This window comes from Limulus polyphemus, unplaced genomic scaffold, assembly GCF_000517525.1.
Source record: "Limulus polyphemus unplaced genomic scaffold, Limulus_polyphemus-2.1.2 Scaffold1610, whole genome shotgun sequence".
In the NCBI taxonomy this organism is placed as follows: Eukaryota; Metazoa; Arthropoda; class Merostomata; order Xiphosura; family Limulidae; genus Limulus; species Limulus polyphemus.
This window is the reverse complement of record NW_013667220.1, coordinates 227743-241676: the sequence shown is the minus strand read 5'-3', so window position 1 is coordinate 241676 and position 13934 is coordinate 227743. Positions and strand designations below refer to the sequence as shown.

The following is a 13934-nucleotide window of genomic DNA, read 5'->3' as shown; positions in this document are numbered from 1 at the left end:
CGCCAAAGTACATGATAGTTCTAGAAACGTTGCGTCACAGTAGTCATGTGACTCGCTGAAGCAACAATACATTTAGCTCATTCATGAGTGATTCAGTCATTGAGTTAGTTGATTATTGTTGATTAGTAAGTTAGGGAGTTAGTCAGCATGTTGTTATATATTGATTAGCGAAAAACTTTTGTAAGTAATTTGAGCTTTATTTGTGAGCTAGACATTAATTTCAGAAATTCTGTTGAACAATTGTTTGTGAAGTTGGGTCTACCAGTGAACGTAGCCTGTATAGAACGTTATTGAAGAAAACATTTTACAGCTGAGCTTTAAAACTTTTCTTATATTGGTGTAAAAATGGTAACTTTAGAAAAGACTGAGTAGTTCTTTGATAATAGTATGCAGAAAGCCTGAAAAAAATAATTTTAAGTTAGGTATTTTGTCTAATGCAATCTTTTGCAATGTTCACTGGATTCTTCGAATTTGAAATATATTTCATTTCACATTTATTTGAAACTCTTTGAAGCATTGTATAAATGATGTGGTTATCATGTAAGAATTACTTGCAAACAAAAGTTAATGGTAAAAGGCACTTGAACACTTTTTTTTCTTCTGTTTTAGCAGTTATTAAAAATGGTAGTTTGGCTACTACCTATGTATGTGTCTCTACTCACAAATTTTTATATCTTTCTAATGTTTGCAATTGATACATGTTAATAGTGTTGTTCAGACACTTGTCAGAACTAATTGTTGGCATTATTGCCTCTTGGGTATTGCCATATCATTATGCTTTTAAGGTTTAAACTATGTGTGTATTAGTTGAATAACTTAAGGCAGGCATGCTCAAGCTTTTACGAGACTAAGTTTTATCAGCATGAAATTTGGGATGAGTTAAAGTTTTGTATGTTTGAGGTAACATAAAATGATGATAAAGATTGATGGAATACTTATTATGCTAATATTTTGAAAATGAAAGCTTAACCTAATACTATACAGTTTGTGTCAGTGATCCCTTGTTGTCCTTAGATTATGTTATGGTAAAAATAAATGTAGACAAATTCGATTTTGAGGAACCCAATTTGAGACTAATAATGGCTGGAGATGGCTTGAATGGGTAATGAAGAAAAACTTTAATATAAGTTTAACATAACAGCAAATGTACAACATTTCGACAAGGTTTAGTACCTGATGATGACAAAACCTTGTCGAAACGTTGTACATTTGCTGTTATGACTAAACATATATTAAAGTTTTTCTTCATTACCCATTCAAGCCGTCTCCAGCCATTAAATGTAAACAAAGTTCAGGTTAAACACTTTTTGTTCTCAGTGAAGTAGAATATAATAATAATAATGTAAAAACTAGCATATTTTCATCATTGGTAGTTGTTACCTAATTAATTTGTATAGTACAGTATGCCGTTTTTATTCAAAGAATGAACCTGAATTTAGTGAATGAGAGCCTTCAACAACACTGCTTTTTTATTTCTTTAAAAAAATTTGATTTTTGGTTACACAGAGATTCTGGATTTTATGGATTGTGATGATGGTTTCATTTGAAAGAACTGAATGTGTTTCGGTAAACATGGTGATTTCTTTATTTGGGGTTTTGTAATTTTATTTGTTTCTATAAATTTATTTGTATATTGTGTGCTTCAATAAAACTTAAAAGTAGTATAGCTACAAAGTAAAAGTTTTATATAAAAGTCTACATTTTTCTGTTACAAGAAAAGTGTGTTATTAGCAAATTTTCTGTCATCAATATGTGTTTCAAGCAAAAAATTTTTATTTCCACTGTTTAAATCAGGTTTATTCTAGTTATAGTCATGTGACCAATATAAACTGTCAGCAGTGAAGATTGTATGGCAACAAGCCAGTTTTTTTTCTATGTTAATCTCCAGATAGGCCTAGTGTTATGGAAGAAAAATGAATGTTTTTGCGTAGTCTGTAGTGTAAAGGTTTGGACCCCAGTGACCTAGTTACAGCTACTAAAGGAACAGATTTCTTATTGCTGTGACTAAGGGCATAGGAAACATAGTTTTAATTAGCTCATTCATATTACTTTACTGTGTATGGTGTAGTTATAAAATTATAAATCAAGTCTTCATACGAATATTGAAGTTGAAGTTTTTGTACATGAATATCAAAGGAAGACTAAATTGTATTGAAGTTTGGGTATTTGTTGTCATTATTAGCATAAATAAATAGCTGAAATAAATTGTTTTTATAAATCAGATACTGGAGAAGGACGCGAGGTACTAGCTGAAGGTCATCATGAATTTCCATTTTCCTTCCAACTTCCATCTGGGTGAGTTTGTGGACAAAGCTAGACTTTTACAGTTTTGTAGTGGAGAAAAATACGTTTTTTATGAATAAATTAATCACTTATTAAAACTGTGTTTATATAATGACTGTAAAATTATTTTTTAAATTCAAGTTGCTGGTATTTCTGTAGTAATAAATAATTTTAGTATTGTTGAACTAATTTTTTTGGTATAACAGATAATCAATTTTGAGGAAGTATAAATGTTTTCATAAAAACATTTTGGCAAGGCATTTTCCTCTTAAGATACAGGTTTTCTTAGGATGTGGAAACAAACTTGTAAATGTAATAGCTCTAATAAAAGGCATGTTAAAGCAGTTAAAAATAAAGTTTTAAATCTTTGCAAATGTAATTTCTGTACCTAATTTTAATTTTGCCAAATAAATTTTTTGGTATATATATATTGAGAAATTTTGAATTATGAGCCTATTTTTGTTTTAACATTTTGTTGATTGTTGTTTTTGATTTAATTTAGTTTTTATTAAAAAATAATTTCTTTTTAGTAGGATGCTTTTCCCTTAATATACAGGTTTTTAATTCATATGATGTTGAAACTTGTAATAGCTTTAATAAAAACATGCTAAATAAAGCAGTTAAGAATAAAGATTCAGAAACATTTACTCACCCTTAAAGCACAACAGAGCTATTATCTGCTGTAAAGATTTTTGCACATGCTACTAGCCTTGAACGAAGCTTCCACCTCTATGTGTATTAACATATTATGACAGCCTATGATGTAAAAATCATTAGACTATAGTCCACTACCAATAGGAGGGTCACACATCCTCTATGCACAGTAATCCCCCATGAGCACTTGCATTCGAACAAAGGCTTAATCATTTCTTAGCATTGCTTTGTTCAGATGTATCTTTCCTTAGGAATTAATGTCAGTTTTGTTCTTATTATTTTAAACTTTTCCTACCATTGATAGTGTAGTCTTTCTTTTTTTTTTAATTTTCTTAATTATGATAAAGAGAGATACTAAATTTTAAACATTTCAGTTAGCACTTTACATTAAATTATATTCAATTTGAATTTTGCTTTCAATAAAATTTGTAATTTTGGGACATGTGTCCCATTGTCTTTGATAAGGTTTGTTGACAATACTGGTTCCCATTGTTTTAACATAGTATACTAGCTTCATTAAGTAATCTTCAATGTTGTTATTAGGCTTATGCACTATCAACATACCAACCTAATTTTATTTCTTCTTCTTTAAAAAAATCAGATTTATAGATAATCTGGGTTACTGACTTATGTTTCCACATTTCTGACATCTCCTAAACTTCTGACCTTCCTCAACAGGAATCATTCAATACTGTAAGGGCAATTGGAGGTACTTTGACACTCAGTGCTATTGTGCACTCAGTTGGTTCCATTCTGATCTCCTGCTTCTGTTAGTTCACTTGAGCCTACCTCATCTTTTGAAGAATTTCACCAATGCTATTTCCATGCCTGTTTTACATTCTACTTCCCTCTTCCTAATGAGATTCAAGTAATCCCACCTTTGTTCCTTCACTGTTTGGATTACACAGGTATGTGTGTTTTGTTTTCTCTTTCTACAGTTGTTTTTTGCTATATCTTGGGCCATCTTGTTGCATGAGTCTCCATCATTTGAGTATCTTCTTTCATCTTGGGGATTTCCTCTTTTTCCTTCATGTATTTTTGTTTCTTATCTCCATCTGCTCATTATAATCCTTGAGATGGATGCAGTCTCACATTGAGTGATGTCCCACTAGGCTGTGCAGAGAGGTGAGTAAATGTTTCTGAAGTTAAAATTTTTTCCAGATAGTTACCTCTCTGTACAACCTCCCAACCTTCATTTCCATTTCTAGTGTATTTATTTGGCCTCATCAAGAATGAGCCTTTTTTCAAATAATAGTGAATGGAGCATGTGTTGCCCTCCTGTTGATGAAGGGCCATGGTCCTATGATGATTAAATCATAGGCTGGCACAATACGCATTAATACTTATAGGGGGGTGAGGGCTTTGTTCAATGGTTGTGGTGTGTGCAAACTCTTTATGGCAGAGGTAATAACTCTTTCATTATCAGGTAAGTAAAAGTTAAATTTCAAGCTCATCAAAACTATTATTCTGTTTTACAAATGTACTTTTTATACATCTGTTGTAACATATTCTGTCATTGGTGTTTTGGATTGTTTAATAAAAATATCGAGTCCAGTCCACATAACATTAACATATTAGTTTATTTCTTTTATAATATTTGCTATAGGCTGCATTAATTTTTATACAAGTTGTAGGCCTAAGTTTACAAAATATTTAAAAAAATAAACTCTAAAGCAATGTTCGACAACCTATGGCCCGTGGCAATGATTTGACTGACCCACCAAAAGTTTGTTTCACCATTGCAACCCGTTAGGGCACAGTCATTGCTCAGTTCAAATTTCTTGCCTATGTGAGAAGAACAAAGATATTAAAGGAAAGAGTCATGACAACAGAGAATTTTAAGATCAATTTTAGGGAAAAATATTCAAGCTGGTCGAATTAACTGTGATAAAACTTTTGACCGTAATGCTTCAGGTTTACTGTGCTGTCATTAATCGAGAGATTCATTGCTTGTCTGGTGGAAAGTGCTGTGTGTGATATATTTCGGTGTTTTTATAGGTTTTGAGGTGAGTATATGACAAATTATTTATATTTACAAGTAAATAAGAGTTTCAGGCTATATATATAAGTGACAGTAGTGTTTTATTTGTGACAACAGAACATGTATAGGCAAGATAAGTTGCTTTGTTTCTCTTTCACTGTCATCATGGCTGCAGGGTGCCAGACTGAATGACGTGTGCATTGCCACCTCGCTACTCGCTTGGCTGAGACCGGGGGCGGATTGGCATTATAGGACCAGTCCGGACAATTTCACACACTGTATAATGGCTAAATAATTAAAATTTAAAATCAATTTCTAAGAGTGCATCAAATGTACCAGCCCAATGGGTAATTGCTTAGCATCCAGGTGAGCTAATCTGCACCTGGCTGAGACTGAACAACGTGTAAAAAATGTACTAAGGAAGTCATTAAATTATGTGTTGCAAAATCATTCAAGAACTTTATTTTTTGTTGTTTGGTGACTGAATCATCTTGTTTGTTTTTTGAATATAATTAATTTTGTTTATTGTATGTAAATAAACATACACGTTTAAATACATTTACCGATATTAAAAATTATATGACTATCGGTGACCCAACACAATGCTATATTTTTACAAAAAATATAATTGAACTGCAATCAAAAAAGGTTGCCGACCACTGCTCTAAAGCTACAATAGGCCTAATACACTAATAACAATTAACAAACATTTCTTTTGTTTATAACAAATGTTGTCTAACTTACTGATTAGCTTACAGAAGTACTAACTCACAAATAACTTTACTTGACCAATCTTCTCTTAATCAACAATTACTCGATCATTCATACACTGAAGATTTCTCAGAATTCTCAATCACTGAACCAACTAATGCCCATTCATTAGTTAACATTCATATTTATAACTAATATACCAATCTAGATATTAGTCAAGGTTTCTCAATTATTACATCCTCATCATAATTAGCAGCTACCTCTAGCAAACATCTAAATTAAAACATTGAAAACGTAACTTACAATACATCATATAAATTTATTATTTTATATATTACTTACTTTGAATTACTGGATAATACACAAATTTATATATATTTTCAATTTAATGCAAGTAATTTTAATAACTTGTAACAATTCACAAGTTAAGAAATATTTAAAAAACTGTATAGCATCTCATTTATATCTAGTCCACTAAAATGTTTTGAATTATCTAATCCATTGTTATTATTTTAAATTATGTTTGGTGTTTCTTATGAAAAAAGTAATTTAAATCTGTGTATTTCACTTATTATGTATTAGGGGTATTTCCACATCATTTGAAGGTAAATATGGCAGCATACGTTATTGGTTAAAGGCAGAGGTGGAGAAACCGTGGACATTCAATCATAAAACTAAAAAGGCTTTTACGGTGATTAGTCCTATCGACATAAATAGGACAGAATATATGGTAAGTTATCCGGTAATGACAGTGTTACATACCCTATAAATATTGTTAAATACAAGATTATTACTATTCATGATATATGTTGAATTAAAAACAAAACTCATTTTAGCTTTGCTGAACTTATAATAATATATGGTTCACTTTACATTATTTTATAAAACTAAGTTAAAGATGTTTTTATACACAAGGTCGTATGACAAAATAAATAATTTAGATAAGTAGACTACTCTTTTAATGTGTATGTTTCTTGCATATCTATTTTGCTTTTGTTTGGCTTCATTTTTAAGTTGAAACAGCTTTTTATAGTAATACTTCATTGTATGGTTATATTAGTATTCCCCATGTATTTTTGTCCAATATGTGTAATACTTTCATAGCCCAAACTTCATTGTGGGTTATTAAAGTAAACAATTGTTGTGTTTCAACCATCAATGTGAATTAATTGTCCTTAGTACTAATTCTAACAAATGAATTTAAAAGATGGGGTACCACAAAGTAAAAACCAAAATTTGTTTTTAAACAAAAATATTTATAGGAGTCAGTTGTAATTCATAAATAAAGAAAAATATTCTTTAATAAGATTTGAAATTTTCTTCTATTTTTGCTATTTCATCTCAAACATAAAATATTAGTCATCATTTCATCTACTGATTTGCTTTAGCTTCAACAGTGTGCAAACCATAAGTGAAAGTTGGGGGGGGGGTTATTCCAATAAAATCTCCTCACTGTATTATCTTTATCTCCAGGAGTTGAATTAGTAGGAGGTTTTGATATGTCCAATAAACAAAATATTGCATTTTTGTTTAAAGGTCAGAGTGCTAGGCCATGATGAAAACTGTCAGGTCAAACATGGAAAACAGCAGGTCACGTAATTAATATATTTAATATATTGTTAACCTACATTAATAAAGGCAACTGTTGAGCTGTTTGATAGATATAAACCATAAACAAACTTTCAACTATACATGCAGTATATTCTCATATCGACACAAATTTTATTACAAAGATAAAAGCATAATAAGGGAATATCTATTTATTTTCACTTGGAATTTTGATTGTGGGCCTAAAACACAGATCTTTGCATACCACTTAAGGTATGGTGCTAAATGCAATTAAAATTCCAAAATATGAACTCTCTTTTCATGCCTATATGACAGAAGTTGTTCATATTACATCAAAGAACTAATTTAATTTAATGGATTATGAATTTGAAGTAACAACTTCTAACATTATTTCAGTATTTAATAATCCTAAAACTAGATTTGTAATGTTCTGTAATGCTTATACTGTATTTGATTTCATGTAAATAATACAACAAAACCTTCCTCCCAAAAGTAAAAAAAAAAAAAAGAATACGTTTGTTAGGAAACATTTTCAAAACTCAAGGTTGCAGAAAAAAAACGTTTCAAATAGCAAGTCTCATGATCTGTGTTCCTACATCAGATTGTTTTCCAGTCAGAGAGTCAAGATATTTTTTTTTTATTGGTTTCACTTAATAGATGTGAATAAATTGGAACAGGGGGAAGATATAGTTTCTCTGACAGCTATCATACAGATTCATTTTAAACATGTTTTGGATAAATAATAATAGTGGAAATGAACAATTTTTTTTTATGAGTAGAGTTTCTGTTTTAGCAGTCAAAAAAACTTTTAGAGAGGGGTCCAAGTTTTGAATTTCCAATAATTCTTGTGAGTATCTATTCTCGTTGAAATCATTTTAATATACAAAATATGCAGCCTGTTGTATACAAAATTTATTTTGATAACACAGTAAACGTGTTTTTGTGCTACTAATCTGTAATCGTACAAGTCTAAGTCCCTTGCATTATTGAAAATTAATTTTATTATTCCTATTATCTGATTTAACCATCTAAATGTTATAATTTCAATAAAGAAATATTTGGTTGAGTATTCTTAATATTTAGCCAGTCAGTATCACAGCAGTATCAGAAAAATGTTCAGTCAGATGCCAAAATGAATGTTCAGTTATTGTGTCCTTAGTTGGTTTAGAGTAAGCACTTAGATGGTTGTTGGTTAATATATCGCAACATAAGTAGTCACAGAAATGAAATTATGCGTAATACGTATTGAAAAGAATTATTTTGAAATGGTATTTTTGGGATGGCAGTTAAAAATGTCTCTAACTCTGAGGGTACCCAACTGATGATGAAACAATGCATTTTAATCATTATAAGTAAGAAAAGAAAAATTAAATAAGCTTTATTAATTATTGGTTTGATTTTTAATCATGATCTGTATAGGTGGCTTGCTTTGATCAATCGGTTGATAATCAATTATTTGTATTTTATACAATTGGAGATTGTATATAAACCAAAGTTGTAGAGAAAAGATCCACATACAAATATCCTAGTTATGAATTGATATCTATCTTTACTGCAGAAGAATATCGATGTCAGTTCACGAAAGGTAAATACTAAATCAGTAAGATAGATGGAATGACAGTTTTCCTGCTGAATGAAGTTTCAAACCTATTCCATGTCTATGTTTTCTAATGTAAACTTAGAATTGAAAGCAAACTAGTACATTGGATTGATAATAATGGCTTTCTTTGTTTTTATTATTTAAGCAAACATATCCTCTGTGGCTTTGTATGTTGTTGAAATTGATATTTTTAACAGTTATGGAATGGTATTTTCGTCTGTAAAGAGATTCACAGTTTCCAGAAGTTAATGAAATTATAATGATTATGTGATAGTCGATTTAGTTATGTTATACATTGGAAAAGCATTGTTTATGAATTAATTTGAATTTGTTTGAAAATGTTTATATTAAAAAGTTTGTAGAGGTGTAAAATGAAAAATGTTCTGTGTATGATCAATATGATGAGTTTTCTTTCCTTCCAGTCATATAGAAAACATCGGTTGTCTGTATGTTATATTTTATACTGATAAACACATTAAAATGTCTTGTACAGATGGCAGTTGAGAACAGCATAGAAAAAACGTTATGTTGTTGGTGTTGTACTTCAGGGCCCATATCATTGTATGCACACACAGACAGAAAAGGTTATTGTCCAGGTAAAACAGTGATGTTAATTACATTAAGGTTTCTTTTTAAAAACAAATTATAGATAGTTTTCTCAAAGGTATTTACTTAATAATTGAAATGGTGTTAATATTCTAAGTGAGAGTAAACTAAAAAGTTAATTTTTGACTTTGATATTTAATACTAATAATATTAGCTTAAAACTGCCTGTGATATTATTATTTCCACTGTTTACTCTATCTTCTTGGATGTGGTTAATATCCTTTCTAAATACCCAATATTCTCTGACTATCATTGTCATTGTTTATTCTTGGATGTGGTTAATGTCTTTTCTATGTACTTATGATAATCTTTGACTGTCATTGTTTATTTTTGGATGTGATTAATATCCTTTCTAAATACCCGATACTCTCTGACTGTAGTTTTCATTTTTTATCATTGTTTATTGTTTCTTCTTGGATGCAGTTAATATCCTTTCTAAATACCCGATACTCTCTGCCTGTCATTGTCATTTTTTATCATTGTTTTTTCTTGGATGTGATTAATATCTGTTCTAAATACTTGGTATTCTCTGACTGTTATTAATAATGGTTGGAGATGGCTTGAATGGGTAATGGCAAAAAACTTTAATATAAGTTTAACATAACAGCAAATGTACAACGTTTCGACAAGGTTTTGTCATCATCAGGTACATCAGTACATCATCAGTACCTGATGATGACAAAACCTTGTTGAAGCCGTCTCCAACCATTATTAGTCTCGAAGTGGGTTCTTTGTCATCGAATCTGACTGTTATTGTTTATTCTTGAATGTGGTTAATGTCTTTTCTAAGTACTTATGATATTCTCTGTCATTGTTTATTCTTGGATGTGGTTAATGTCTTTTTTAAGTACTTATGATATTCTTTGACTGTCATTGTTTATTCTTGGATGTGGTTAATGTCTTTTCTAAGTACTTATGATATTCGTTGACTGTTATTGTTTATTCTAGGATGTGGTTAATGTATTTTATAAGTACGTATGATAATCTTTGACTGCCATTGTTTATTCTTGGGTGTGGATAATCTCTTTTCTAAGTACTTATGATATTCTCTGACTGTCATTGTTTATTGTTTCTTTGTAAGGGGAATCAATAGCTATCACTGCTGACTTTGAAAATCTTTCCTCAAGAACCATCATTCCTCATGCAACCCTTCACCAAACCCAGACATTCATAGCTGGTGGGAAGTCTCGCTCTCGCATATCAAAGTTTACCATTGTCACAGGACCAGCTATTCAGCCAGGAAGAACGGCAAATTGGGATGCCCAGCTGCTGAAAATTCCAGCTGTTTCACCCTCCATCATCAACAGCTGTCTAATAAGAGTAGATTATGCTGTTAGGGTAAGTCTTCCAAATATCATTCATGGTACAAAGCTTTAATTTCAGTGTTTGATATTTTTAGCCACAGTGTATTAGCTGCAAAGTAAGCTTTTTAGCTGCAGCCTTCAGCCGAACATAATAGTGCTTTGTTGATGAGAATTGAATAATTTATTACCTTTGTAACAAAATACTTTACATTAAAAATATCTTAAGTATTTATTAGAGCTTGTGTATTTTTCTTTTAAGAACTATAAACTTTCTAAGGGCAAGGTATAACATACTGATGCTCTTAACAAGCATGCAACCTTGAATGTTTTATTTAGAATAATTTTTCACTGTCAAAAGTTGGTATCTAGATGCTTAAAAAAACAACATATAACTCGCAGTTTAAAAAAGTCTTTTAAACCAAATGACTTTTCAAGGTAGGCCTTTATCAAGAATTAAAAAGTGCTGGTAGATATTTGGAAATAACTTGTAATTCTGAGTTTATATGCTCTTAACATCTTTTATCTTGTATTATTATAATTGCAGTATATATTGGTCAGGAATTTTCATTTTATCTATTTTCTCTTACTCCATATCGGTTCACTGATACGAAATAGTTTCCATATTTCCTTGTTAAGTCATCTTTGTAGGTGTATTTCTTTCCACGTCAAATCATTTTCTTTGTTTACTTTTATTGCATGCGTAAGTAGTGAAGCCTAATTCTTTGTACTTTTTTCATCATTGTGTTTGGAGCAAATATTTTTGCTATTTATGTAAATTCACTGTAAATGTTTCAAATTCCCAACTATTTATGGTATTTACTTTTACTTCATACCAGATTACTGAAATATGATTGTTAGCTATTAACCCATGTCAGAGCATTTTGTTGAAAATTCATTTCTACTTGCAGCTGACGTTACAGATACCAGGTGCATACAACTTATCAGTGGACTTACCTGTGGTAATTGGAACAGTTCCCTTACGCACTCGACCATCAAATTACAGGGCACTTTCTTCCAACGTAGAAGACCTTTCTAGACTTAATGAATCAAGGTTGGAATTTTACCCACCTGCCCCACCTTACAGTGAGCTGGATCTGTCCTCGCTTCCCGATGAACGTAAGCTAATGGATATGTATCATATATGTATATACTTTTGTAGGATGTTTCTACTTACTGAATGAAAGCTCAAAAAGTAAAAAAATAAAATAAATACACCTGAATTATAATTAGAAGCAGAGAGAAGTGTTAAGGGAATTGAAAAGTTGAACATGTTCGATTAAGTTGCTAAAGCTACTTGGTTTACTTAAAGTGCATGAGAAATATCTTTTTAAGAATTTTCTCAGTGCGATTTGAATTACAGAAATAGCTGAAAAACCACCAATGGACAAGTAAGAAAAAAACAGTGTAAATTAATTATTCAAATAATTAAGAATATATATTACGTAATTTTATGTTACCAAATTGGGCTTAACAATTTGAATTAGAAGAAACTGAAACCTAATATTTTCGATTTATAGATCTAATTACGAACGTGAGTCCTGTATCAGTAGGCTTTGCATTACATCATATGGTTTTTATGTCTATAGAATATGTAAATGTGTTATAAATTTCAGAATTCGTAAAATTAAGCTATTATAAGCCAATTTAATTTGAGTAAAATTGGAGTTCAGGATTGTGTTCATATATATAATTATTTTTCAAAATGTGATATATGTATCATTAGAAAGTAAAAATCTTTATTAGTTGTTTCTTAAGCATCATCTTAATATCGTGAACCATCTGTGTTGGTCACTGATGATATAAAACTTAAGTAAATGAAACAAAGGTTGGATGCTGACTCTTCATGGTCAGTAATGGGCTTTGAAATAGCCTATTGCTTCTAAACAGGTTTTAGAGAGTATATTCTTCAAATACATTTATTATAAGTTTATTTAGTTTGCTACCATGGTAATTTTTGGCCATGATTACGTAGCTATTAAAATATTTGGTTGCTAGTAGCCAGTAAAGTTTACTTGCTTAGTTTATGAAATGGCAATTCTGTATTATATTATTTTGAAACTTGCGTTGTTTCTGTAACTATTTTCACAAAACTAAAGAACATCTACAGTATTGTATATACTTTTAAATAAGAAAACTAGTTACAAGTTATTTTGTAGTTTAACGTAATGCCACTATTTTCATTCTCACACCAAAAAAAATATTCAGTCTGTAAGATTGATTGGATCACCTCTAGGAAAAGTTGTTTTTATATTTCCATTTCTTTAGCACCCCCCACTTATGCTGAATGTGTAGAAGGATCAGTTGACATAACAGATGATGATGATGATGGGGACATTATTGGAGATACCCGCTTCACACCAATGTATGCCTATGTTCACGATTACCAGTACCAGCCTCCTCCTGCATATTCTGAGGTAAATATGTGATTTTAATAAATTTTCAAAATGGCAAGCTGTTTAGATGACTGAGGAAGTGAGTACAGTTTTATTTAAGTAATATGCGAAGCATATATATCATTTAAGACATAGTTATATTTTTACAATATGCATTTTTACTAGACAAACTAAGTACTTTTAAGTAGATTTTGCTATATGCTGGCTGTGGTTGTTAGGACATGTCAACTTTTGTGAACAATATTTCTGATTACGAATTTGTTAAGATAATTATTAAGTTCCCACTGGTGGCTCTGATAGCCACAACATAAATGGTTTATGTGCACTGATTAGAAAAATATTAGGCTTTATGTACTATATATGTCAATGATAACTTAACTTTGACGCAAAGTAGTTTCTATATAATTACCACACTTATGGTTCTAATAAATACAATATATAATGATTTTTGTGTGCTACATTTGTGACAGATAATAATAATAAAAAGAGAGAGAAAATGTAGGTATTTGAGTAAGGAACCATATTGTGATAAACAATGATTTATAAGCACAAGGAAAAATTTTTTTGATCGTGGAACACACTACCTGAAGAAGTCAGACCAGTATTCTAATAATGGCAGAAGATGGCTTGAATGGGTAATGAAGAAAAACTTTAATATAAGTTTAACATAACAGCAAATGTACAACGTTTCGACAAAGTTTTGTCATCATCAGGTTCAAGTAATTTACACTGACACGGATATAGCAAAACTTAGAAAAGGTATCTAGGCACCCCGGGGTGTTGTTTTGTTCAATTAAGATGGATTCCTTGATTTTTCGTTTGTTTAGGTTGGG

General features: G+C 30.5%; 1 protein-coding gene across 2 annotated transcripts in view; it reads left to right on the top strand.

Moving 5' to 3' along the window:
• The window catches only part of LOC106464292 (arrestin domain-containing protein 3-like), a 33243-nt gene that overhangs the window by 17846 nt on the left and 1463 nt on the right, over positions 1 to 13934 (top strand). Inside the window, exons 1-7 of one of the 2 annotated variants that reach the window (XM_022391989.1) lie at positions 1507 to 1566; positions 2223 to 2295; positions 6212 to 6359; positions 9292 to 9394; positions 10486 to 10742; positions 11617 to 11824; positions 12974 to 13122. In XM_022391989.1, coding sequence (XP_022247697.1) covers positions 1557 to 1566; positions 2223 to 2295; positions 6212 to 6359; positions 9292 to 9394; positions 10486 to 10742; positions 11617 to 11824; positions 12974 to 13122 — 948 coding nt within the window. In that variant the 5' untranslated portion in view covers positions 1507 to 1556. Of the gene's footprint in view, positions 1 to 1506; positions 1567 to 2222; positions 2296 to 6211; positions 6360 to 9291; positions 9395 to 10485; positions 10743 to 11616; positions 11825 to 12973; positions 13123 to 13934 lie in introns of those variants that run through there. The other variant, XM_013924419.2, reaches the window with a different exon arrangement.